This window comes from Girardinichthys multiradiatus, chromosome 4, assembly GCF_021462225.1.
Source record: "Girardinichthys multiradiatus isolate DD_20200921_A chromosome 4, DD_fGirMul_XY1, whole genome shotgun sequence".
In the NCBI taxonomy this organism is placed as follows: domain Eukaryota; kingdom Metazoa; phylum Chordata; class Actinopteri; order Cyprinodontiformes; family Goodeidae; genus Girardinichthys; species Girardinichthys multiradiatus.
Window position 1 is genome coordinate 120,373 of NC_061797.1, and position 24,230 is coordinate 144,602.

At 42.8% G+C, this 24,230-nt stretch overlaps 1 protein-coding gene and 1 long non-coding RNA gene across 2 annotated transcripts in view; one reads left to right on the forward strand and one right to left on the reverse strand.

Moving 5' to 3' along the window:
* Positions 1 to 24,230, forward strand: part of LOC124866730 (transmembrane channel-like protein 3) — a 146,244-nt gene that overhangs the window by 60,132 nt on the left and 61,882 nt on the right. Inside the window, exons 14-16 of the mRNA XM_047362652.1 lie at positions 4,309 to 4,353; positions 16,055 to 16,228; positions 16,433 to 16,561. Coding sequence (XP_047218608.1) covers positions 4,309 to 4,353; positions 16,055 to 16,228; positions 16,433 to 16,561 — 348 coding nt within the window. The remainder of the gene's footprint in view (positions 1 to 4,308; positions 4,354 to 16,054; positions 16,229 to 16,432; positions 16,562 to 24,230) is intronic.
* On the reverse strand, positions 9,819 to 12,573 carry LOC124866731. The gene is made up of 3 exons (XR_007037891.1): positions 11,453 to 12,573; positions 11,000 to 11,060; positions 9,819 to 10,921 (listed from the first exon to the last, which is right to left on the reverse strand). It is a non-coding gene; the product is annotated as an uncharacterized LOC124866731 (long non-coding RNA).

Below are 24,230 nucleotides of genomic sequence, written 5' to 3' on the forward strand. Positions count from 1 at the left end.
GGTTTCCTTCTAAACAGCTTCAGAAACAGCCTGCCACCAGAACTCAAACCCTAATAGTTGTGATGGAGCCATGAATGAAATTAAACACTTTCACACCAAGGAAACCACCAAAGTACTTTGTCAATAATATGTTGTCTATTTATGATCACTGATCAACATCAACAGTGAAAAACATCATCATACCACAATGAGGGGCGCAGCTAGCTAGGTGAAGATGAGTTCAGAAAGTTATATTTTGTTTAAAAAATCTATAATTTTGTTTTTAAAAAATGCTTTGGGATGTTTTTATGCGAAAGACTTGACCTTACATTGCCATATATGGAACTAGTTCTTTAAAAATGAGCCTACTTTTTGATTCACTATTGCTTCAAAGAAGCAAAGGCCCACATCAGACACAGGCTGCAGCGGGAGTTCAAGCTCGCTCACATGGCGCAGAGTCATTTTACTGTTACCTTTGTGATGTTTATAGTTGGTATATGTGAAATATAAGGCTTTGTGATTGATAATTACAGGTAGTGGAATATAAAAACCACTTATTCAGTGTATATTAGTAATGGAAATAGTTAGCTATGTTGTTTCATAATCACATGTCCCTGAATGCCATTGTTCCTGAAAACTGTTGTGCTGCAAGACATTTTGAAGGACACTGTCCATCTCTACTATCAGGAAGTCACATTTTTATTAGCTTTACAGTTTGGGCCTGCAACTGTGAAGTGTACTATGATTACTGAGAACAATATTGAAAAAATGCGTCTATTAATAATCAGTTATACTAGTTTCTATGTTCCTTGTAAAGAAGAAATCCATGTTGTTAAGATTGTTCATATATACCTAAGCCACAGCAGTGTAGAATAAAATCCCTTCTTTACTTTTTCATGCATGATGGCAGAGGGAAATTCCAACATGGATACAGTTTGCCATGTTCAACAGGTTTACAAAGCCTCCTGTGTCTGTAGCAGCTGAACTCCACTCTACCTAGGCCTGCAATTAATTTGCTAACGTCTTTACTGTGAACATTCAGAAGACTAGTAGGGTAGTCTGTACATCAATATAGAGCCGAATATTGTGTCCAATCAAAACAAATTTGGACAAAATGACATTTTTACGAACTCAACTATAAATGCTTAGAAGAAATAATACATCGGCTAAGTCCCTCCTCCTCCCGCCTTGATATTTTACTCACAGCTTTCTTAGGTCGATGTGCCCCTGGGCAAGGCACTTAACCTCAAGTTGCCTACCGATCTATGTATCGGTGTATGAATGTGTGAGCGTTAGTGAGTGCAATTGGGTGAATGTGGCTCTAGTGTAAAGCGCTTTGAGCGGTCTGTATGACTGGAAAAGCGCTATATAAGTTCAGTCCATTTACCATTTTACCATTTAAGAAACGTTTTGTCTGTCATAGCGTCTCATTTGATTCAAATTAGGGATGCAAACAAGCAACTGACTTATGGTTAATTGTGGAATAATGGTCAGATAAAAATGTATTTGATTCGATTAACTAATAATGTCTGCTTAGGCAGACCTTTCAGTATTGTAGTGTGGCCACTCATCCTAAAGCTGAGCCAGACCAAGATTGTTATAAGAGAAATAATCAGTGGAGCCATGCCAGAACAGGAATGTGAAATGGTCCAAACTGAGTCCAGTGTGGGGTTATTTTACACTGTTTAATGACTACAAGGATGCAAAATGCACTTTATGCAGTATTTATGCAACACTCGATAAGCTTTTAGATATATCGTCTAAATAGCACAGATTCAGCTGTGCTGCATGGCGGAGCAGCGCCAATTTATTCACTTCACAAATTACAGATGTGCTGGGAATGCAAGGATGTGATGACAGGTCAGGTTAATTTATGAGATAACCTTTAACTTAAATGTTACCCTCTTTAATTGAAAGTTATACATAGCTCTGTACATGGGGGTATCATGGTTTTAGTGGTCTCTCAGTAGCCACTGAACAACCTTTAAGAAGTTTCATTTAAAAATCGTCTGGAAGGTCTGGTAATACGAGGTAGTGAAGCAGGATGTCCATCAATAACCCGGATGGACAGAGGGTGCACTGACGGAGGGCACAGGGTGTTGGAATGGAATGGTTTAATCTGGGAAATGTGGCACATAGGATGGATTCAGAGGCTGCCCGAGATGGATGGCTGTTGGACTGATGACTGACTCAATCTCTTAAGGCCCTATGAATTTGGCTGACAATTTCCTTGAGACTGATTTCATTGGAACATCTCGGGAAGAGAGCCAAGACCCTTTGTCCAGGTGCATAATGGGAACCAGAGCCCTCTTGCAATCAGTGATCTTACAGTTGAGCTCTGCAGTGTGGTGAAGAGCAGAGGAAGTGATAGAACAGATCTGCTACTATGAAGGATGTAATGATGCACGGTGTTGACTGACATGTCCTCATCAGCGGGGAACAGAGGGGGTTGATTGCCAAGGGAAGTCTCAAAGGGGGAAAACCAGTAGCTGAAGAAGTATGTGAATTATGTGCATATTCCAGGGTTGCTAGCGGTAACACATCTAAGGGCAGCTTCTAGTTCTTTATTAATACTTTCCATTTATCCATTAGTCGGTGGGTGAAATCCAGAAGAGAAAAAAAAACTTGGTTCCAAGGGCTGAGGAGAACCGTTTCCAAACACATGAGATGAACTGTAGTATAATATCCGACAGGAACTCCTGAGGATAGCCATGGAGCTGGAAAACATGTTTGATGAGGAGCTGATTTGTAAGCCACTTTTTGAGAGAAATTAGATGACAGGCTTTGGAAAATCAGTCAATGAAGGTTAGGATGGTGGTAGTCCTTTGGAGGTGGGGTGTCCAGTGATGAAATCAAGGGCAATGTGGGACCGGGGACATTTAAGGTTGGAGCAGATCAGCTGGGGGTTGGTTGGTTGCTTTGCTGCAAGCACAGACGGTACAACCAAGAACATACTCTCAGACATCTTTATGAAGTGAGGACCACTAAAATGTATGGCTAGTGAGGAAAATTGTTCTGCTGATTACAGGGTGACAGGAGAATTAGAATGAATAAGTCTTGACCTTGCTGGATGAGTAACATAGGTGCCATTAGGTGGACCGGTTCCAGGGTCAGGTTTGTTGAACAGAGCTTGATGAATAATCTCCCAGGTAAGGCTTCCGATGATACAGGGGAGTAGGGCTGATTCTGGGTATACTTCCTCATTAAGTGAGATTTGACGGGATTGAGGCATCTGGCTTAGTGTTCTTTGATGGTATGTGACGGAGAAATTGAAGCGAGAGGAAAAGCAGGGACCATCAAGGGGACTGAGTCTTTTGGATTGGAGATAAGATAAATTTTTATGATCAGTCTAAACTAGCACAGGAAGTTCAGTGACAGAGGCAGTGGGAAAAAAAAAAAGGCACAGGGTGTAGCCCTCCATCAGCATTAGGGTGCTGGGAGAGAACAGCTCCGACCCCCAGATCAGAAGTGTCGACTTTGGGCACAAACTGTTTATGGGGGTCGGGCTGGATCAGAACCAGGGCCTCAGGGAACCTCTTCTTTAATTCATTGAAGGCTTGGTTGGCCTCGGGGTTTCATATAAATTGCCCTTTGGTGGATGGGATACATTGTAAAGTCGACTTGTAGGCAGGGAGCTCCAGGATAGAGGTCTATGGGACAGTCGAACGGTCTCTGAGGAGGTAGGGATAGGGCCTTGTGCTTTCTGAAGACGAAACTAAGATCATCATATTCTAATGGAACACTGGTGAGGTCCGGGGGTTCAGCCTCTTTTTCACAAGATGAAGACGGGAGAGGAGGAACAGCAGACTGCAAAAGACCCTTAAAAGACCAGGGTTCAATGCATGACTTTGACGGTTTTAAATATGAGGTGTGTTGTTTTAATCAATGGCCCAAAACTATAGGTGAGTAGAATGTGGGAAAAATAAAGAATGAAATGAGTTCTTGACGATTGCTTGATATGACTATCTCAATGGGAGTGGTTTGATGGGTAATAAGATGCAGGGGATTACTATCTAGGGAGCTTGTTCTAATAGGAGATGGAGAGGAATAAAGTTAATATTGCATTGGGAGACAACAGATGAGTCAATGATGTTACATTCACAACCTGAGTCTATGACATCACAGAGGTTCAGAAAGTCATTGGAAAATATTAGGGTAGTTGGGAGTGTGAGTTGGGATTCCTCACCTGAGGTGGATGGGTCAACTTGTCTCCCTGACTTTACAGACAATGCCTGTCTTTTGTCCTCAATGGACAGGAGGCAATAAAGTGTCCTGGAGTTCCACAATAGAAACATTATTCAGCTTTGATGTGGTTCTGCCATTCCTCAGGAATCAGAGCTGGAGCAGGTGAGCCTGTGGCCAACTGCAGGTAAGGTAAGTTTATTTATATAGCGCTTTTCAGCAACAAGACACTCAAAACGCTGTACATACAATTACAATACAATCACAAAGCAAATAAACACAGATACAGACACAGAAAAACAAATCAAATGATAAAATCAAACAGAGGTCATTTAAAAAAGTAAAATAAAATAAAGAGAATAGAATGATGGACAAGAAAATGAAAGGAAAATTGGACTGAAAACGCAACTAATCATACCTAGATGGCACAGTAAAGGCCACTCTAAACAAATAAGTTTTTAATCTTGACTTAAAGCAACTTAGGGTTTCGGCGCTTTTACATTTTTCTGGCAGTTTATTCCAGATTAGTGGAGCATAAGAACTAAAAGCTGCTTCTCCATGTTTGGTTCTGGTTTTGGGTACACAGAGTAGATTTGAGCGAGATGACCTGAGAGGTCTGGGTGGTTGATCCACTGACAACAAGTCTGTAATGTATTTTGGTGCTAAGCCATTCAGTAATTTATAGACTAACAGAAGTATTTTAAAGTCTATTTTCTGAGCTACAGGGAGCCAGTGTAGGGACTTTAGAAAAGGGGTGATGTTCTCCACTTTCTTAGTTCTAGTGAGGACATGGGCAGCAGTGTTCTGGATCAACTGCAGCTGTCTGATTGACTTTTTAGGCAGGCCTGTGAAGACACTGTTGTAGTAATCAATTCTACTAAAGATGAACGCATGAATTAGTTTTTCAAGGTCCTGCTGAGACATTAGTCCTTTAATCCTGGAGATGTTCTTTAGGTGATAGAAGGCCGACCTTGTTACTACCTTTATGTGCCTCTGAAGGTTCAGGTCTGAGTCCATCAATACACCCAGGTTTGGAGCCTGACTGGTGGTTTCTAGCTGTATTAACTGAAGCTGTGTGATAACTTTTAAACGCTCTTCCTTTGGTCCAAAGATTATTACTTCAGTTTTGTTTTGATTCAGCTGAAGAACATTTAGGCCCATCCATGCATTGATTTCTTCTAAGCATTTACCCAGCGCTTGAATGGGTTCATAATTATCTGGTGACATCGTAACATATAGCTGTGTGTCGTCTGCATAGTTATAACTTATGTTATTGTTTATTAAAATCTGAGTTAGGGGGAGCATGTAGATATTGAATAGGAGGGGCCCTAAGATGGACCATTGGGGAACGCCACATGTGATTTTTGTGGTCTCTGATGTAAAGTTACCTACTGACACAAAAAAGTCCCTGTCCTTCAAGTAGGATTTAAACCAGTTGAGTGCTGTACCAGAAAGGCCAACCCAGTTTTCCAGGTGCTCTAATAAAATGGAGTGATCAACAGTGTCAAATGCTGCACTAAGGTCCAATAATACCAGCACTGTGGTTCTTCCACAGTCTGCATTTATACGGATGTCATTGAACACCTTGACAAGAGCAGTCTCTGTACTGTGGTGAGCAAAACCTGACTGGAAGACATCGAAGCGGTTGGTCCTTGTTAGGAAGTTGTTTAACTGCTGAAACACAGCTTTTTCAATGATCTTACTGATGAAGGGGAGGTTTGATATAGGCCTGTAGTTCTGTAGTAGCAGCTTGTCCAAGTTGCTCTTTTTCAATAGAGGTTTGATAATTGCTGTTTTTAGGGCCTGGAGGAAAGAACCTGACAAAAGGGACGTGCTTATTATTTGTGTTAAATCAGATGTTATTACAGGCAAAGCTTTCTTAAGGAAAGCTGTGGGTAAAAGATCGAGACAGCAGGAAGAAGAGCTTAGTTGCTGTACGATTTCTTCTAAGATTTTGTAGTTTATTTGGTGAAGTTAGGAAATTTTGTTAAAATCAGTTCTAGTTGAAGACAACATTGGTACTGGAGTTGATGTGGATGTTCTGACTGCCCCTCTGATCTTTTGGTTTTTTTCAGTAAAGAATTTAACAAATTCATTGCAGGCCCTGGTAGAATGGAGTTCAGATGCTACAGTTACAGGAGGGTTTGTTAACCTGTCAACCTGCTATAATAAGGTTTTCTAGAGACGGGCGCTTTTCTGTGATTGCAAGAATATTCTCTGAGATATCAGACACCACGTTACTGGTCCCAATCATAACTTCTGTGTTTTTCTTGTTGCAGACGTTTTTAATCCCATCCACAGCTGTGTTGCCCACAATTAGGATTCTTGGTCTGGTGGGTCGCTTTTTCTCTGACAGCTTAGGAGAAGACTGTTTAGAATGAAGGTTGTTCTCAAACCTTTTATTGTTCTCAGAAGATGGATAGTTTTCCTGGTTTTCGTTCTGTAGTGAGGCAAATCTGTTTTGGAGAACTCCATTATTTCCAGCTGTCTCACTCCTATCAGTTCTTGTGACAGCAGCTCGCTGTTGAAGTCTCCTTTTCCCAGGGGAAACGGGGACATTTCTCTGTAATTCTGGCTATTCTAATTTATTTAATTGCTGAGATCTTCCAGTGAGTCATCCACCTTGATTTTTGGCCATGCCCCTAAAACATCCAAGGGGTGCTACCGGTAGGTTTATTCTCAGTGTTCTGATTGCCGGCTGAGTTGTTGAGCTGGCTGTCACTGTTTGGGATCACAGGCAGAGTTGAATCATCGTTGTACCTCATATTCACCTCCACATTCACTTCTAGTTGGTGGGTTTTTATCTCCAAAACAGTCAATTTCTGTAAAAGTTTGTCGAAGTCTTCTGTGGTGAAGGGAGGCATTTTGTGCTGATTAGCTGGCGTCAACTTGTCCTGCTTTCGAGTTCGATTATAAAAACATCAAAGTCCTTTTAAAAAAAAAAAAATAATCGTTGGGAGTCGCTGGTAAGAAGTTGTTTTAGTCCAATATTTCCATAATTTTGGCCAAGAGATAAAAAGTTAGGAGTAAAAGAATGCAAGCAGGGAGCTTAGGAGAAAATCGTCTGAGCAGGCAGAGAGGCGGAACTAGTAATGTTCTCTTTCTACTCCTTCTACTGCAGGGGCAGTAGAAGGAGAGAGATTAGCCTGTAAATTTTGGATCATGGTAGTAAGTTGATCTAGGCGTTCATTTGTAGAGTTTTGCTGTTTGCTAAGAGCTCTAAAGACAGCTTTGTGAGTGGAGATGACACTATTTAGTTTTTGGACACACATGCAAATATCTCTCAGGAGCCACCTAAGAACCTTTAACTGGTTTTATTGAAAAAACCTCTGGTAGGATAGTGACTGGGTCTGCGAGGAGTTATGAAATTACAAGACAGCAGAGGGCTGTGAAGGACGAGGCAAGAGGTGAGTAAAGAATTATGCAGCTGAACTGGATGATTAAGACTGATTGTGCCTTACTGTAGTAGTTATCAAGGTGAGAGCCAGGAGGGAGCTAGCTGAGTCTGAAAAGGCTGATCTGTGTGGTGCGCTGCATTCCAGTATGAAGCCTAGAGCATTGTAGGTGGACAGGTTGCGTGAGGTTTGGAGGGTGTGGATCTGGGTTGCTGGCCGTGGAAGTAACCGATCTAGAAGGTTATGGCACAACGAGTTTCCTCAGTGATTTCAGGTGGTGTCTCAGAGAGTCTGGTAAATTAGAAAGCCGGTGTGCAGGATCATACTGCTCAGTCCTGCTCTCCAGAGGCCTCATGTATAAAACGTGTACACACAAAAACCTTGTGGCACAATATTACGCAGAACTCGGCATGTACAAAAATTACCATTGCGTCAAAGTATGTGGCAGCCAAGCAAACTTTTTCAGTTGACAATAATAAATCACAAAGAACTAAACCTCACCTAAATTCAGAGAAATATGACTCCATTCAGTTTTATTTTAATTCAAGGAGTATCAAACCCAGTGTTGTTTAAGGAGTTTGAAACTCTATGGTTCAAACTTGAGTGTTGAAATTTAATTACATTTAGCATCATAAAATAATTTAACACACCTCAGAAAATGATGGAAATAACCCCAGTCATATGTAAATTGTAAAACTTACTGTGTTTATGTCACGTGTAGATGGAAATGTGCATCGGCCGCATCGAGAGAGCGTGTTTTTCAGAGATTGTAGTGAACTGCTGGCACATGAGAATGCATGGCTTTTAGCCAGTTTAGATTGCCCAGGGCAATTATTTTGGAGCTCTGTGTGGAGCTGGTTATAGTGTTACAGAGAGAAACCAGTAGGACCCATCGGTTGCTGCTGCCAGTTCAAGTTTTCATTACGCTACAGTCCTGTCAAACAGAGTTTTTCAGAGGGAGCTCACTGACAGGTCAGGTATTTAAAAGTCATCCCTGAGTCGTGCCATGCCAAGATGGCTTCATCGGTATGTTACTCAGGTATATAAAGTTCCCATAAAATATGGCTTTCATTTGCTGAATGTAATCTGAACTGTGGACTGCACTAATACTGCTATAAGGGCACAATCTGTGAGTAAATATGATTTTGTGAATAGAAAGCATTTTGTTCAAAATATGTACAACCTATTTGTGATGCACAAATGTCTTAACAAATGCAGTAGCAAACATGGCCTTCCTGAACTCCTCCCAGGCCCGAGTTCTTGCCTCTGCCACAGCTCAGGCTGCACCATGCTTGGACTCATGGTACACATTGGCTGCATCAGGAGTCCCACAAGCCAACCACAGACAACAGGAATGTTTTGTCAGGTTCAAACAACCCAAAATACTTATATTCCAACATGTTTCTTCAGCTTGACAGCACCCCTTACTGCCTGTGTCCACAAACAGGTTCGGGGATTGCCACTGTGACAGGCACCGCCGACCTAATGGTCACAGCTACGGGTGGCAGCATCGACAATGGAGGTGGAGAACATAGTCCACTCAGACTCTGTCTGCGACCTCCCCCTAAATCTAGTCAAAGCTTTCCTCGAGGTGGGAGTTGAATTCATCCTTGACCAAGGGCTCCTAACTGGGAATTCCTCATTCATGGGAAACAATTGCAAACCCCAATCCCTATCCCGAGTGGGGTTCAACAGGTTACCCACGCCTCACGGTGAAGGGTAGACGCACGCTGATCCATCCGTGTGGTGTGCGTGCAGTCCCAGATATCTAAGGGCATCACAGACCTGTTATTGCTCAATTTTGTGTGGCTGAACGCCACTTGTACCTCTAAGATGTTGGACGCCAACCGCACGGACCGTGTAATTAGTTAGTATGCCAGAATCTTCACTACACAGTTCTTCTGGTTAAGTCTACTCTGCATCTCCAGAACCAGGACTAAACATGGAGGAGCAGCATTTGGTTTTAATGCTTTTTATATTCCACAAACATGGAACAAACTTCCACAAAACTGCAAAAATTCTGAAATACTGAGTTTCTTTAAATCAAGGTTAAAAGGTTCCTATGATTTGAGCATGTAAAGCACTTTGAATTATTTGTTATGAATAAACTTGCCTTGAGACAACATTTGTTGTGAATTGGTGCTATATAAAGAAACTGAATTGAAGCAACCATGGATAGGTGAAAATGTAGCGTTATAGGGGAAACAGCATTGCCCAGTTAACAGCCCTGTGTTTAGCCATGAACCTCTTGTTAACTCCAGCTTTGGTCGCAGCTGATAAAGGTTCTGCATCAGCTAAAGGCTCTGAGAGAGGCTACAATCCCCCTCAAAAAAGTAAAGTACATATTTAAAGTAAGGTTACATTTGTTTTGTTGTTCCATCATGATGCCTTGATCAGTCAATTATTGTCCTGGAAATACCACCCCAATATGGAGGTGGTATTTCCAGGACAATAGATGAAAGAATGAGTTGAGCACAGGTACTAGTGAATAGAAAACTCATGAAAAATAAACAAATAAAGAAAAAAGGGTTAAAAACCATAACCAATAATGCAAAATTACCATTCAATGTTATCTATGTTTGAGAACCAAAGTTTATCTTGAGGAATTTAGAAATGACAACAAATCAGTTTTACAAGTTAGTTCTCAAATAAATTAGTCACATTTGTCTTAGAACTTAACAGTAATTGGCATGTCTTCAAACAACTGTCCACAATGCAAAATCAGAAGAGCCGATAAAATATTTTAATTAAATATTTGAAACTATTTGCTAAATTAGAAATCAACCTTTTGTTTTAACTATGCAACACATGGAATAATAGACTACTAAAATGGAGAGAAATGTCTGTCTCTTATATGATGGCGACCAGTCATATATGAACATTTTACTTTATGCCATCATTAGCAGTTTTGGTTAACAAAGGAAAGTAACTTATTTACCAACCCTGCTTAGTTCACATGTACTTGAAATACCATTAATACAAAGATTAAGATGCATATGAGCATTGGCTGATCTGTGTTTAAAACACTCATTAAAACAAGTTTATATCAACTACAAAACACAACAGAACAAATAACTAGCCATATAAACTAGCCCTTTAAATTCACTTGCCCCACTATGATCAGGGTCAACAATACCACCTTGGGAATTGCACCCAAGGAGACAGTTACAGCACCAGTAAGGCACTCTGGTTTGTACACCAATGAGAGAGACGTGGTTCCACAAAAGAATTGCATTTGTTTCTAGTTCTCTTTAAAAGACATTTAAAACCAAATCCAACCACACTGGAAAGGAGAGGGGAAATTTGCCAGACTGAGGCCTACCAGCAGGGGAGGGCTGTCCGAACTGGGAAGACTGGTTCCTAAACTAAAATAAAAAGAGAATAAAGCAAATAAATCACCCCAAACATTTGTGGACAAGTGCTCAATCATAAAGGGAACCAACCATTTGCACAGCACAAAAGACCAGTCCCCCTGAAAGCCCTTCACCACTTTCAGCTCACCACCTGAACACAAGGAAAGGAGGGTTAGGTTATACCAAAAAAAAAAAAACAATTCAGAAAATTAAACAACATTTACTAAAGAAAATGAGGACCTTCAAACACATGCATTTATTAAAATCAAGGCTTGTTAAAGAGCCTAGAACTCTAAGACTGCTAACAGTAAGGCATGAGGCCACGCTGGATAAGAACCCCAAACAAAATACAAGAAAAAGGAATCAGCAAAATCCTCAAGCAAAGAAAAACAAAATATAGACACGAAACAAAGCAGGAGGGTCTCTGCTAAGCTGCAGCAGCTTCACTGTCTGAAATGAAATTGAATTTAATAAATGGTAGTTGTGGTGGGCCTCCTGTTGTGGTGGTAATTGGTAAAGTGCAAAAGAATAAGCAGATTTTACCTGCCAGGCCCTCTGAATTACTCCACCTGAACCAGTGAGCGCTTTCTGGCCAAACAGCAACAGGAGGATCAACTTGCCAGTGATTTCATACAGAAATCTTGATAATGAGCACAATACAAACCCTGTCTTACATGCTATAATCACCAGGGGAAGGAGAAGTTAGTACTACAACCCACCAAGCAGTTCTTTCTAAATTCACAGATAAGGTGGATTAAACGAGAGCCAGGTGAAAAAAAGCCTCCTTACAGCACCCCTGTTGGCAGCTAATTGGAAACAATCCAGGTGTCCTCAATCATTGAGAGCAGGCTTAATTCATCCTGCTACACGTTTTTTTTTTATTCATGGCTGGGTTCACAACAGTTTGCTGTGTAGTTTATATTATGTGGAAGAAAATTTTTTTTCATTCCTGGTTCATGCGGCCAATAGGCCAGCTCAATGCTGGGATGAGGCTGGACCTTCTCAGATTTGTGGTATTATGTCATTCTGAACCCTTTCCATTGCATCCTGGAGAGTCAAACCAGTGCTCGCAACAGTTGGCTCAGGAGAACCTTCACCCCAACAGCAATAAGACTTTTAAACATCTCATGTTAATATTTCAACCATACGTCTAGTCACACACACAAACGCACCCTCATTTCTTTTTTTTGTTTTCATTACATGTCCTGTCCAGCAGAGTAGCACTGCAACTGCTGTTTGAGTGCCAAGAAGAAGCCCAACAGATTTACTTTCACAAGTAAAGCATTATGGCTAATCCTATAATGCTCCGCTTGAAAAGGAAAAAAAAAGAAACAACAAAGAGAGAGAGGTCAGGCAAAAAGGAAAAAGGGGGAAAAGTAGAAAATAACAAAAGGCAGAGAAAGATGGGTGGAGAGAATACAAAATAATGCCCTAGAAGATTGCCTCTGCATCTGCAGAAACATATATAATTAAAGCTGCAAGCAGCATTGTAGGCCCTCGCAGGTCAGCACCGCTCGGCCTGTGTAGCGACCGAGCGGGAACCAGGCATTGCTACATGCCACCAACAAGGCTGCCGCTCAATTCCACACGTCGCCACTAGGTGACACCGTGAGTGACTGTCATGCGATAGTCGGTCATGCAGAGCTCTCCTCTGGCGAGAAGCATTCAAAAATACAGGTCCTTCTCAAAATATTAGCATATTGTGATAAAGTTCATTATTTTCCATAATGTCATGATGAAAATTTAACGTTCATATATTTTAGATTCATTGCACACTAACTGAAATATTTCAGGGGTTTTATTGTCTTAATACGGATGATTGTGGCATACAGCTCATGAAAACCCAAAATTCCTATCTCACAAAATTAGCATATTTCATCCGACCAATAAAAGAAAAGTGTTTTTAATAAAAAAAACGTCAACCTTCAAATAATCATGTACAGTTATGCACTCGATACTTGGTCGGGAATCCTTTGGCAGAAATGATTGCTTCATTGCGGCGTGGCATGGAGGCAATCAACCTGTGGCACTGCTGAGGTCTTATGGAGGCCCAGGATGCTTCGATAGCGGCCTTTGGCTCATCCAGAGTGTTGGGTCTTGAGTCTCTCAACGTTCTCTTCACAATATCCCACAGATTCTCTATGGGGTTCAGGTCAGAAGAGTTGGCAGGCCAATTAAGCACAGTGATACCATGGTCAGTAAACCATTTACCAGTGGTTTTGGCACTGTGAGCAGGTGCCAGGTCGTGCTGAAAAATGAAATCTTCATCTCCATAAAGCTTTTCAGCAGATGGAAGCATGAAGTGCTCCAAAATCTCCTGATAGCTAGCTGCATTGACCCTGCCCTTGATAAAACACAGTGGACCAACACCAGCAGCTGACACGGCACCCCAGACCATCACTGACTGTGGGTACTTGACACTGGACTTCTGGCATTTTGGCGTTTCCTTCTCCCCAGTCTTCCTCCAGACTCTGGCATCTTGATTTCCGAATGACATGCAGAATTTGCTTTCATCCGAAAAAAGTACTTTGGACCACTGAGCAACAGTCCAGTGCTGCTTCTCTGTAGCCCAGGTCAGGCGCTTCTGCCGCTGTTTCTGGTTCAAAAGTGGCTTGACCTGGGGAAGGCGGCACCTGTAGCCCATTTCCTGCACACGCCTGTGCATGGTGGCTCTGGATGTTTCTACTCCAGACTCAGTCCACTGCTTCCGCAGGTCCCCCAAGATCTGGAATTGGCCCTTCTCCACAATCTTCCTCAGGGTCCGGTCAACTCTTCTCGTTGTGCAACGTTTTCTGCCACACTTTTTCCTTCCCACAGACTTCCCACTGAGGTGCCTTGATACAGCACTCTGGGAACAGCCTATTCGTTCAGAAATTTCTTTCTGTGTCTTACCCTCTTGCTTGAGGGTGTCAATAGTGGCCTTCTGGACAGCAGTTAGGTCAGCAGTCTTATCCATGATTGGGGTTTTGAGTGATGAACCAGGCTGGGAGTTTTAAAGGCCTCAGGAATCTTTTGCAGGTGTTTAGAGTTAACTCGTTGATTCAGATGATTAGGTTCATAGCTCGTTTAGAGACCCTTTTAATGATATGCTAATTCTGTGAGATAGGAATTTTGGGTTTTCATGAGCTGTATGCCAAAATCATCCGTATTAAGACAATAAAAGACCTGAAATATTTCAGTTAGTGTGCAATGAATCTAAAATATATGAATGTTAAATTTTCATCATGACATTATGGAAAATAATGAACTTTATCACAATATGCTAATATTTTGAGAAGGACCTGTAGGGTGAAGTCCAACCGTCCCAATGGAAGCTGCACTCACTTGGTTGTTTGTGGGCGGTGCTAAAGTGATGTCATCAATTCACTGTGCCGAAATTGTCAGCATTTGTCCGTAATGATGCATATCAAATTTGAAGCACATCCAATGATATATGAAGGAAATAAAGTGGTTAAAGTTTCTAGGGGGGGGCCGCTGATCCAACTTCTAATGTAATCTATTGGAGTTCTTTGGGGGATGACAAAGAAAAACAGGCTGATGCTTGCCTGAGTGAGAGTTTTAAAAATGGACATCTAACAGTGAAACATATGACTTACTGCTCTAAGTGGGTGGAACTGAAGTGAGGTCTTAAGTTGACCATAGCATTGTGTTCAGCATTTGTCCACACTGATGCATAGCAAATTTGAAGTGGATTCGATGATGTATGAGGGAGATAAAGCAGTTCAAGTTTCCTTGTTATGTTGATTAGGTGAAGGGGATCAAATAAAGACCATCCATAGTAAAACATGACACTTCCTGGTCTCAGGGGGCAGGGCTTCGATGATGTCAGCATTTGACCATTGAATATGGTTTGGGGCCCAAAGTGGATCAATCCCAGAAGGTTTGGTGTCTCTGTGACTTTCCTTGTTAGAGCTATATTAATTTAGTTTTTTATGGCAAGAAGTCATATTTTGAGGCCTGGCCACACCCACACGCTTTCATGTAGCAAAAAGCTTTTCATAACCTTTGATCCCCAGTATCTGAAGAGTATACAGAGGGATTTTCAAGTCTCGAAGTCAAAAGCTGTAGGACGAGTGCGCTCAGATACAGAGGCTAGAAACGGCAAAACTGGCGTCAAAATCGCAACTTCAATCCAAAATGGCTGACTTCCTGTTTGGTTTAGACCAAGGCTCCGAGATGCTTTTTTGTAGGTCCTGAGAAGTTACATATGTTGACCAAATTTCAGAATCCTCGGTCAAAGCATGGCCTGGGAGTGATTTGTAAAAATTTTCTAGGGGGCGCTGTGGACAAATTAGGCCATGCCCACCAAAAATCTCATCGGATCTCTTTTGGGGACTGGACTTAGATCAATTGTATTGAATTTAGTGCAGTTCAGATGATATATGTATAAATTAGAGCCAAACTTATGGCCATGGCATCAAACTTCACTGCACCACCACAGCCATGCCCTTTTATAAAAAGTGACTGTGCTTCAAACGAAGTTAGACCCACTAGATATCAGTCACCTCACATAGTTTGAACCCGATTGATAGTAGACAGCCAGATAGCGACCTTTCCCAGGAAAAAAAAAGTGACTTCCTGGTCTGAGGGGGCGGGGCTTAGATTATGTCAGCATATGATCCCATAGGATCGGAAAGCCAAAGGTCATCCTTCATGCCAACTTTGGTGTAATTTGGCATTTCTTTGGAAAAGTTATAGTGTCTTTTTTCTATGGGTGCGAATGCCAAGTTCGTGCCCCAGCCACGCCCCCTAAACATGCTAAAAAACTCACGATAACTTTTAATCCCCCATGCCTCACCTGCATATTGACTAAATATGAAGCTGAAAGGTCAAATCCCTAGGAGGAGTTTGTTAAAGTTCGAGGTGAGTAAAAGTCAAAAACGGCTAAAAATTACCTTTGATCCAAAATGGGCGACTTCCTTTGTGTTTTAGGGTATACCGCCAAGAAACTTTTTTTTAGTTTGAAGAGTTCTATCAGTGTGCCAAATGTCAGATCTCTACGACTTACGGTTTGGCCTGGCCTGGTCCCTAAATTGCCCTGCAAACATGGCACGGAATAATGTGTTATTTGTACTAACTTTATAATGATTGTTTTTGCCTCTAGTCAGTTCAAGTAACTGGACTGACACCAGCCTCTCTACCCAGGTATCAAGGATCTCTGTGTCTGACCATCACAACAGCACCATGGCAACCATCACCACAGCAATCCACTTCTTCCACAACAGGAGCAGCTTTGTGACTGCATACAACCAAACAACTCCTTTTGAGAAAAATGCACGCTCTCAGCAGGACCAGTGCTGGGAGACCTATGTTGGACAGGTTTCCCTTGTTCAATTTTCATTTGAGACGGACGGACGGACGGACGGACGGACGGACGGACGGACGGACAGAACTATCTATCTATGCTCATGCAGCTGGACATAGTTCACTGTGATTTCTGAAATGTTCTGATGTATTATTCTGTATTCAAATCTTCTATGTACATAATTTCAACTATATAATAACATATTTGTCCTTTTTCAGGAAATGTTGAAGCTTTCCATCATTGACATGATCTTCACTGTGGCCAGCATCTTGCTAATTGACTTTACCAGGGGTCTGGTGGTTCGCTATCTGAGTGACTGTTGCTGCTGGGACTTAGAGAGCAAGTTTGTAAGTTGTTTAGAAGTACTTTAAAAATGGTTGCATTGCCACTGCTGCATGGTAAACAGACTAATGAGCATGAGCAAGGCTGCACATAAACACTTCTAGATTATTTTGTTTCTTTTTGTATGGAACTTGCACAATAGGTGTACAATAATATACGTATGTCTAGCAAGTTAAAAAGTGGCACACAACACAGAGAGTAGCCACAGAAGGACACAACAGAGTACATTTAATTCTTCGGATGTGCATTGAGTTCCAGTGCAGTCCCTGCAAAGAAAGAAGGGAAAGCAATCACTACAATCCCCAACATCACATATATAAAAAGGACAGAAACATTCATGTACACATAGGATAAAGGAAGGTTTGCTCTTAGGTTTGTGGGTGGCTTTGAAAAAGCCATTTAAATGTAGTTCTGAAAAGGACTGTTCAATCAGGCTGTGGGCTGCCCTCCGCCATGTAGAATTATTTGAGGGCATCCCTGACACGCCTTGCCTCTGTTGAGGAGTTGTTGGCAGCTACCCGACCCAAACCTTGCAGTGGCAGCTTTCCAGCCCATCACTCACTGAAGCATGTATAAAGTTGTGAAGCTGTCATAATGGAGCGTTTCTTTTAACTCTGAGGAGAACACAACCACAAATTCAGGGTAGCATTTTAACAGATTTATTTGTGAAGAAAACGAACGGAGGCAAGACAGGTATCCAGACAACGACAGCAAGGGAATGGTTCTTCTCTGGAAAGTAAGGCGACAGGGTTATTGATATCCCAGGAGAATTGGAAGGTGTTTCTTACTGGAGGATTTATATAGGGACTTACAGCCAGAGCGATAGTGGTTTCGCTTGGGAGAATAGTCCTTCCTCTGTGATGGAGGTTGGCAGGATGTGTGAGTTCAGCAGCGGTTTCTTTTCTTTTCCCTTAGTTCTCTAGTGACGTCTCAGCTAGAGCATTCCCACGTAGGAGGGGGGACAGACAGGTAACAACAGGAGAATGGGTCTCCATAAGAAACTTTCCCGAGCTGGGGCCAGAAGTTGAGGAGGCAGGAAGACTCACAGTAGGGGACGAGGAACAAACCTTGAAGCTGACTTGGAACCAGGTCACAGGACTAGGAGCCTTAAAAACCCAACAGGCAAGGTCTAAGGAGAAATAGACAAAAGTAAAAAATCACGATTACACTCAGGAAAATGTATGCGAAGCACTGCACACCACGGTCAGTTACCACTCAAAATGTAGCAATGGGCTGACGTCTCCTTCCTAGTCTCAGCTCCTTAAGAAGCCCAGTGATTAGACTCTGATCAGCAGCACCTACCAGGGAATGCTCTACAGCAGAGGGTGAAAAGAAACACATACACACAAACTGCGCACCAACACAGAGACCTGACAGAAGCACACATGTGGCCTTCACACACAGCTCCAAAACTTCGGTGCATACCTTAACGACATGACGGTACCACCTCCACTATGAGGTCGGAATGCCGAAGGAGTCCTCCACCATAAGGCAGGTGTGGGAGAGGCGTTAATTAAAAACCCGCTCCTCGAGGGAAAGACGGCTGCGTCCAGGGAAGGGCCGCATCCTCAGAGGGAACGCATCATTGGCCACGAAGATATGGGCTGGGGACATTTGTGCTCAGCTCCAGGCAGGTGCTTGACAGGGGGCAGATGGAGTGTGCCAGCCCGCAGAGCCTAACCAAAGGCAGAGATGGCCAGAATGCCGCCGTCAATGATCCGATACATACTCCCCAACATCGATGACATGGAACCGGTATCCCACGTCCACAACTGCCAGGAGGACAATTGAGAAATCCCCCTGGTAGTTATAGAACTGGGATCTGGAGTTGGAGGGTGCAGTCATCTGGACATGCTTGCCGTCCACACCGCCACAGCACAGAGGGAAGTTCCACCGGTGCAGGAACTCCTCGGCGATGGACCTCCAGTCTTTGGTGGAGGACACTGCCATGAACTCCTCCACCAGGCAGTCCCAGATGGCAGCCACCACCTGAGGGAGAATGCTGCAGACAGTGGAGACTCAATTAATGTCAATTCAATTCAGTTTATTTATATAGCGCCAATTCACAACACATGTCGTCTCAAGGCACTTCACAAAAGTCAGGTACACACATTCCAATTAATCCTAATCATTGAACAGTGCAATCAAAGTTAGTTATTTATTCAAATTGGATAAAAAGTTTTTCTGTCTAAGGAAACCCAGCAGATTGCATCGAAACTGTTTGCTATTGTTCTGTAGGAGTGGGATAGGAGAAGATATTTAAAAGTAAACATAACAGATATACAAACTTTACAAGATCACTTCAGAAATGGATTTCATAAACGTTAATTTAAAACTCTTTTCTCTACAGAAAGTGTTTATTTTATCTAATAACAGACCTAAAAAAACGATGTACTAGTTTATGAGGTTTCTTCACAGAGAAACACTACTACTGCTTACTACTATAGGTTGTTTTTTTACAGTGTATCTGCAATAGGCTGGAAAGTCTTTTCTGAGTGCTTTTACTTAATTTTTATGTATAATGTAATTTTTATACAAAACAATGAAATTAAAAAGATTTGAATGTTGAAAATGAAAACTTGGACTATTGACTTGTTTTCTAAGTTAAATATTTAAGATTCATGTTTCCATAATTAAAATTTTGAAGAAAGCACCCAGCTCAGAGCACACAAAAACCACTAGAGAGTGCTTATGAACTATATCCAAATTGTTATTGCAAAACTCTCCAATATAGGCCATTATATGATGTATTAAATATAGTGGGTAACTAAACACTATAACCCTCTTTTCAGCACAAACGTTGTCATTCAAGTATGAAAGTCACAGCAGTTGCTCAGGGTAATATTTAAGTATTTATAAGATGCATATGTCAGCAAACCAGGTTGCCTATCAGCCGTTATCTAAATTACATAGTTATTCAATACCTATGGCTACCATGTTACATTCTGTTGTCAAATCAGCTCTTGCCTGGTGTATTTTAGCAGTCCTCATCCATAAGTTTAGGCAAAAAAAAAATGTCATTATATTTAGAAGATGTAGACATTACAAATTGGCTGTTTTTCTGTTGAACTCAGATTTATTTACTTACCGAAGACAGATGGACAGGTGTTCTGCAGCAGGGATACAGCACCGGTAGTTGGTGTCCCGTAGGCTGAGTCGTCCCCCATAGGGTACAGCAGGTCCTCAAACTGGGTCCTGAATAGACGGAAGTACCGCTGAAAGTGGCTGTTATCCAGACGCAGCTCCTGGAGTAGGTTGCGGTACTCTCCAAACTGGTTCCATGTCTGGAGAATCTGTCTCACTTGCTGAGGATGAAGACGAAAGTGGTGTCTGCGGATATTTTTAGAAAAGCCAGTTGAGTTTAAGATATTATAAGTAGGCTATCACTTCCACTTTAATGACCTTGTGAGTTTTTAACACTAAGTCAGATAAAAAAAACTTCGAACTAATTTAAGAACTGACAGTAAGGGCCTGGAGGACGATACAAAACAACAAACAGAAGTGGTTTAAGTGCTTTGCAATTTGGATGAGGAAAACGAAGGGTTAAATATTCAAAGCGTTTATACCTATTAGATGGCCCGGGATTAATCAATAAATTGGACTTGGATCTAGGACTATGCTTTCTATGTACTGTCACCCAGCTGGTCTGAGGTCCCAACCGGGGCTCTGCTGGAGGACAGCAGAGCTACCTTTGGTGGCTCTGCGCTGTCTAAGGGGCCTCGGCTATTTGCTGGTTTTTCAAGAACATGCAGCCTCCAATTCTGACAACTTTGCCTTCAAAGCTACAGAAATACTATATTTATTACACGTCGCATTATAACTAAAGGACGCAGAAGAGTAACTTAACATCTGATACGTACAGCAGGAGAGAGGAGGAGACTCATGGAGACATGGAGAAACAGAACAGTTAGTCATTGTAGTACAAATATAGGGAGTGATGGAGTATGCCTTACCCCCTCAAGAGATCGTTGCAAACTCTTCTCGACACCATTTGTGACCCATTTGTAGTCAGTGATGATGAGCAGTAAACACAGGGAATATGGAAAGTTGAAAGAAAATAAAATTTCTGATATTCTATAGTCAAAGTTTATTTGTTGCTATGTACTTGCTGCACTCTTTTTCTACAAAGCGTGTCTCGTAAAAATGGCACTAATGGTTTGATAGCTCAGTGGATAACAACAGACTGTCTTTGTTCCATAAGCAGAATGAATGGTGGATCTCTATTTTAAAGCACTCTACAACAACACAGATTGGAGGCCAGGAAGAGGAGCAGACACTGTGGTCGGGTCTGGGCTGGGGTTGGGCATCAGGTCTCGGGGGTTGATTGGTGCCTGGGCTGGCATTTCCGTTCTCTGGGTTGTTGTTCAAATTTTTAGATTTCGCTTCCTGGTTCCTGCCTCTTGTGCCTGCGCTGGGGCGGCTGGCAGGTTTGTGCTCTGTCTGGGGAGGTTGGTCGGCCTGGGTGTGGGTACTTGGCTGTCATGGGTGCATGTTTAACTTTTTTTGTCATGGAAGGGCGGACTGGGGCTGCTGACGTTGGCTGAGTGGTTGGGCGGGCTTAGTGCAGCTCCACTCGCCTTTGCATCTGGGGGGAGGGGGACGTGGAGTCGATGTGGCAGGTTGGAAGGTGCTGCAGCATGGTTGCAGTGTGTTAGGGTTGTTGGGGGGGTTGCGTCCCTTTTCAGATGTGAAGTTGCTGTTGCTGGCATTTGGATTAGCCATAGACGGTCAAGCTGACCTGGTTGGTCCCTGGGCTGCCATTGCAGTGGCTGTGAAATTGCAGCCTGGGGCTGACATTGCAGTGGTACTGCTTGACGGGGGAGTTGATGTCTTAGTGTGGGGTAGGGACGTCCGATGTGGGTACAGGGCTTGCTGTTGTATGCTTTAATGCGCTCGCGGGCAGTGGCTAGGGTCACACAGGACCGTTGTCTTGACGTCACAGCCTGCTATGTGGTGGAGGGCAGGATGCTTGAAGTGGGGGCTGTGTGCAGTGCTCATGCTTTGTTGATGTGTCTTCATTGGCTTTCTGGGGATGGAGCTCTCTTGTTGGGGTTTGCTCTTGTGGGGAGAGGGTTCATGGCATTTGTGTTTAGGGTGGCCCTGTGGGGAGTTTCAAGTTAGGGTTCCTAGGGGGTGAAAGATTCATGAGGTTGACATTGGAATTCATTGTGGGGTTGGGACTGTTTCTTCCTGGGATAGCTCTGGTTGAATGGCTCATTTGGACCAGGTGGATCCCTTTTTTTGGCCCCTTCTTTGATGGAATTAGGGGTCATTAAGGTTTGGGCGGTGCTTGGCCCTAGTCTGGACTGGTGGTCCAGGTGATCTGCCTGTCTCCACCCTGGAATGATGGTGACCACCTCCTGGGGGTTCTCGCTCTGGGGTATCTGGTACCTGGACTTGGTTAAATGGAGTTTGTGGGCAATGCGAGTGAGTGTACGTCATCTATTTTTGTGTGTCTTTAGGTTTACAGTGTGTGGGTGTGAGTGTTTGTATTTGTATGCATGAGGGTGGGAATGTATGTACTTCCCTCCGTCACACACACTGCCAGTGGCTGGTGCCTCTGCCCGCCAGTGGTTTGTGGTTCTCTGTGACCTGGGGCTGGCTGTTCAGGCGGGTGCTAGGCCCCCCGGCTTTGTCGGGCCTCTGCTTGGGGTGACCTGGTTGGTGCGCACTTGAATCTCGGGTCTCTGGGTCCCTGGGTCCATGGCTAGATATTGCCAGGCGTATCCAGCTTGCGGCGGTGCCTGTGGGTTCTTCATTGCAGCTTTCTGGGGCTTCAGCAGTGTGGCAGCTGGGTGATCCTGGGGCTTTCCTCTGCTGTTCTCTCTGGGCACGGGTCATCCTGCCTCAGGTCCTGGGTGGGAGGTCTGTGGCTTCTCACAGCCACTGCTGAACATTTTTGTTATTGAGAAACCTTAAATAAACAAATGTGCTCACACATACACCCAGGGTGTTTGGATTCAGGAATACAGACATACTCTGTATTAAGCTGCGGTTGCCACTAAAACAACTTTCCTTACTTAGTGCCATGTACCTTTTAGTAATGTTGTTGTTTTCTATGTGCTTATTGTTTCTCCATGTCTAATTTATTTTTCTCTCTCATTCTGCAAGTTTAGAAGCCGACTTCTAGGGTGTCATTTTGTATTCTCCTTATTCTTCTTTCTATCCTCTATTCTTATCTTTTTTCCGTTCAAACATTTTGCCCAACTTCTCTCCTTTTTTCTGTTCTTTATACATAAGAGGTTTATACTGTAAGGATTATACTCCAGGAAAACAGACGTATAATTAGAGGAGTCAGGTTTGACCGGACCAAATTCTGATCTTTGCACAAAAGAGACGAATAGCTTAGTGTTCATTGTTGAAGTGAAGACTTTGAGGACAAGTCGAGATTCTGGAAATAATTTGTCAAGATCAACTGCAAAGTAAGTTCCAGTGTGAGCACAGCAGCTGGTGAGTTGTGATTTGAGGAAGAGGGAGTTGGAGAGCAGGCAGGCAGGTGCTCCAGTAAAAGAGGACATGCTTTTGAGGGATCTGTCTTAAAGAGGCTTGGCGAAGTGACTTGACGAGGCGTAAGGCTGAGGCCACCAGAAGCACACAGTCTGGGAGGCAAAATTCAGAATCTCAGTGGATTCCAGCAAAAGTACTATGGCAGGATGCCACCTGTGAGGATGCCGACTTTCTGCAGGCAATAGCTACAGACCTCCAAACTTCATGTGACCTTTAGATTAGCTCAAAAACAGTGCATAGAGAGCTTCATGGAATGGGTTACCATGGTTGAGCAGCTGCATCCAAGCCATACATCACCAACAGCAATGCAAAGTGTCAGGTGCAGTGGTGTAAAGCAAATCACCACTGGACTCTAGAGCAGTGGAGGCATGTTCAATGGAGTGATGAATTGGATTTCTCCATCTGGTAATCTGAAGGACAAGTCTGGGTTTGGTGGTTGCCAGGACAATGGTACTTTTGTGACTAAATTGTACCAAATAGGGAAGGGAACTTTTCACATTTGAACTGATGATTGACCTGTACTGATGCCCAGTACCTGGAAATCGGTATCGTTACTCAATAGTACCAGTTTTCGGTTGTTGGAGTCATCCATTTTAGTCGAACAGTTGAACATGCGCATCTCAACAGACATCGCACCTCTGACATCACCCAGGATTATAAAACTCGCGGAAAATAAACTTTCGTTGCCATTTCCAGCATGTCTCCGTTACGGAGGCGCATATCTAGAGAGACAAAAGCTCGCAGGTGAACTTTTTCTCCACACGGCCATTCCCGGAAGAGCTTGAAAGCTGGAATTTTATTTGATACAAGAAGGTCAGAAGATTCATATACAAATTGAAGACCATGCCAACACCCAGCGCAGGTGAAAAGCCAACAGAGGTTTTATTTCCATGAGTTTTCCTCCTTGTGATTCAGTCGACTAAACAGTTCTTCACATTTTCTTCTGTTTCTTTTGAGGTGATCATGGACGCATGATTCCCCCCCTCGTTTTTCTTCAGACCTGACCCATCCTCAACCGGTGGAGAGAAGAAATCAACGTCAAAGTAATTTCGTTCTTGTTTTTTGGTTGATATTGAAATGGTTAGGTGTATTTAGAAGTCTGGGCAGGATGAGGCATAGTTAAGGTGATCTAGAATCACCAGTAGTTCATCCAAGGTATCAACTTAT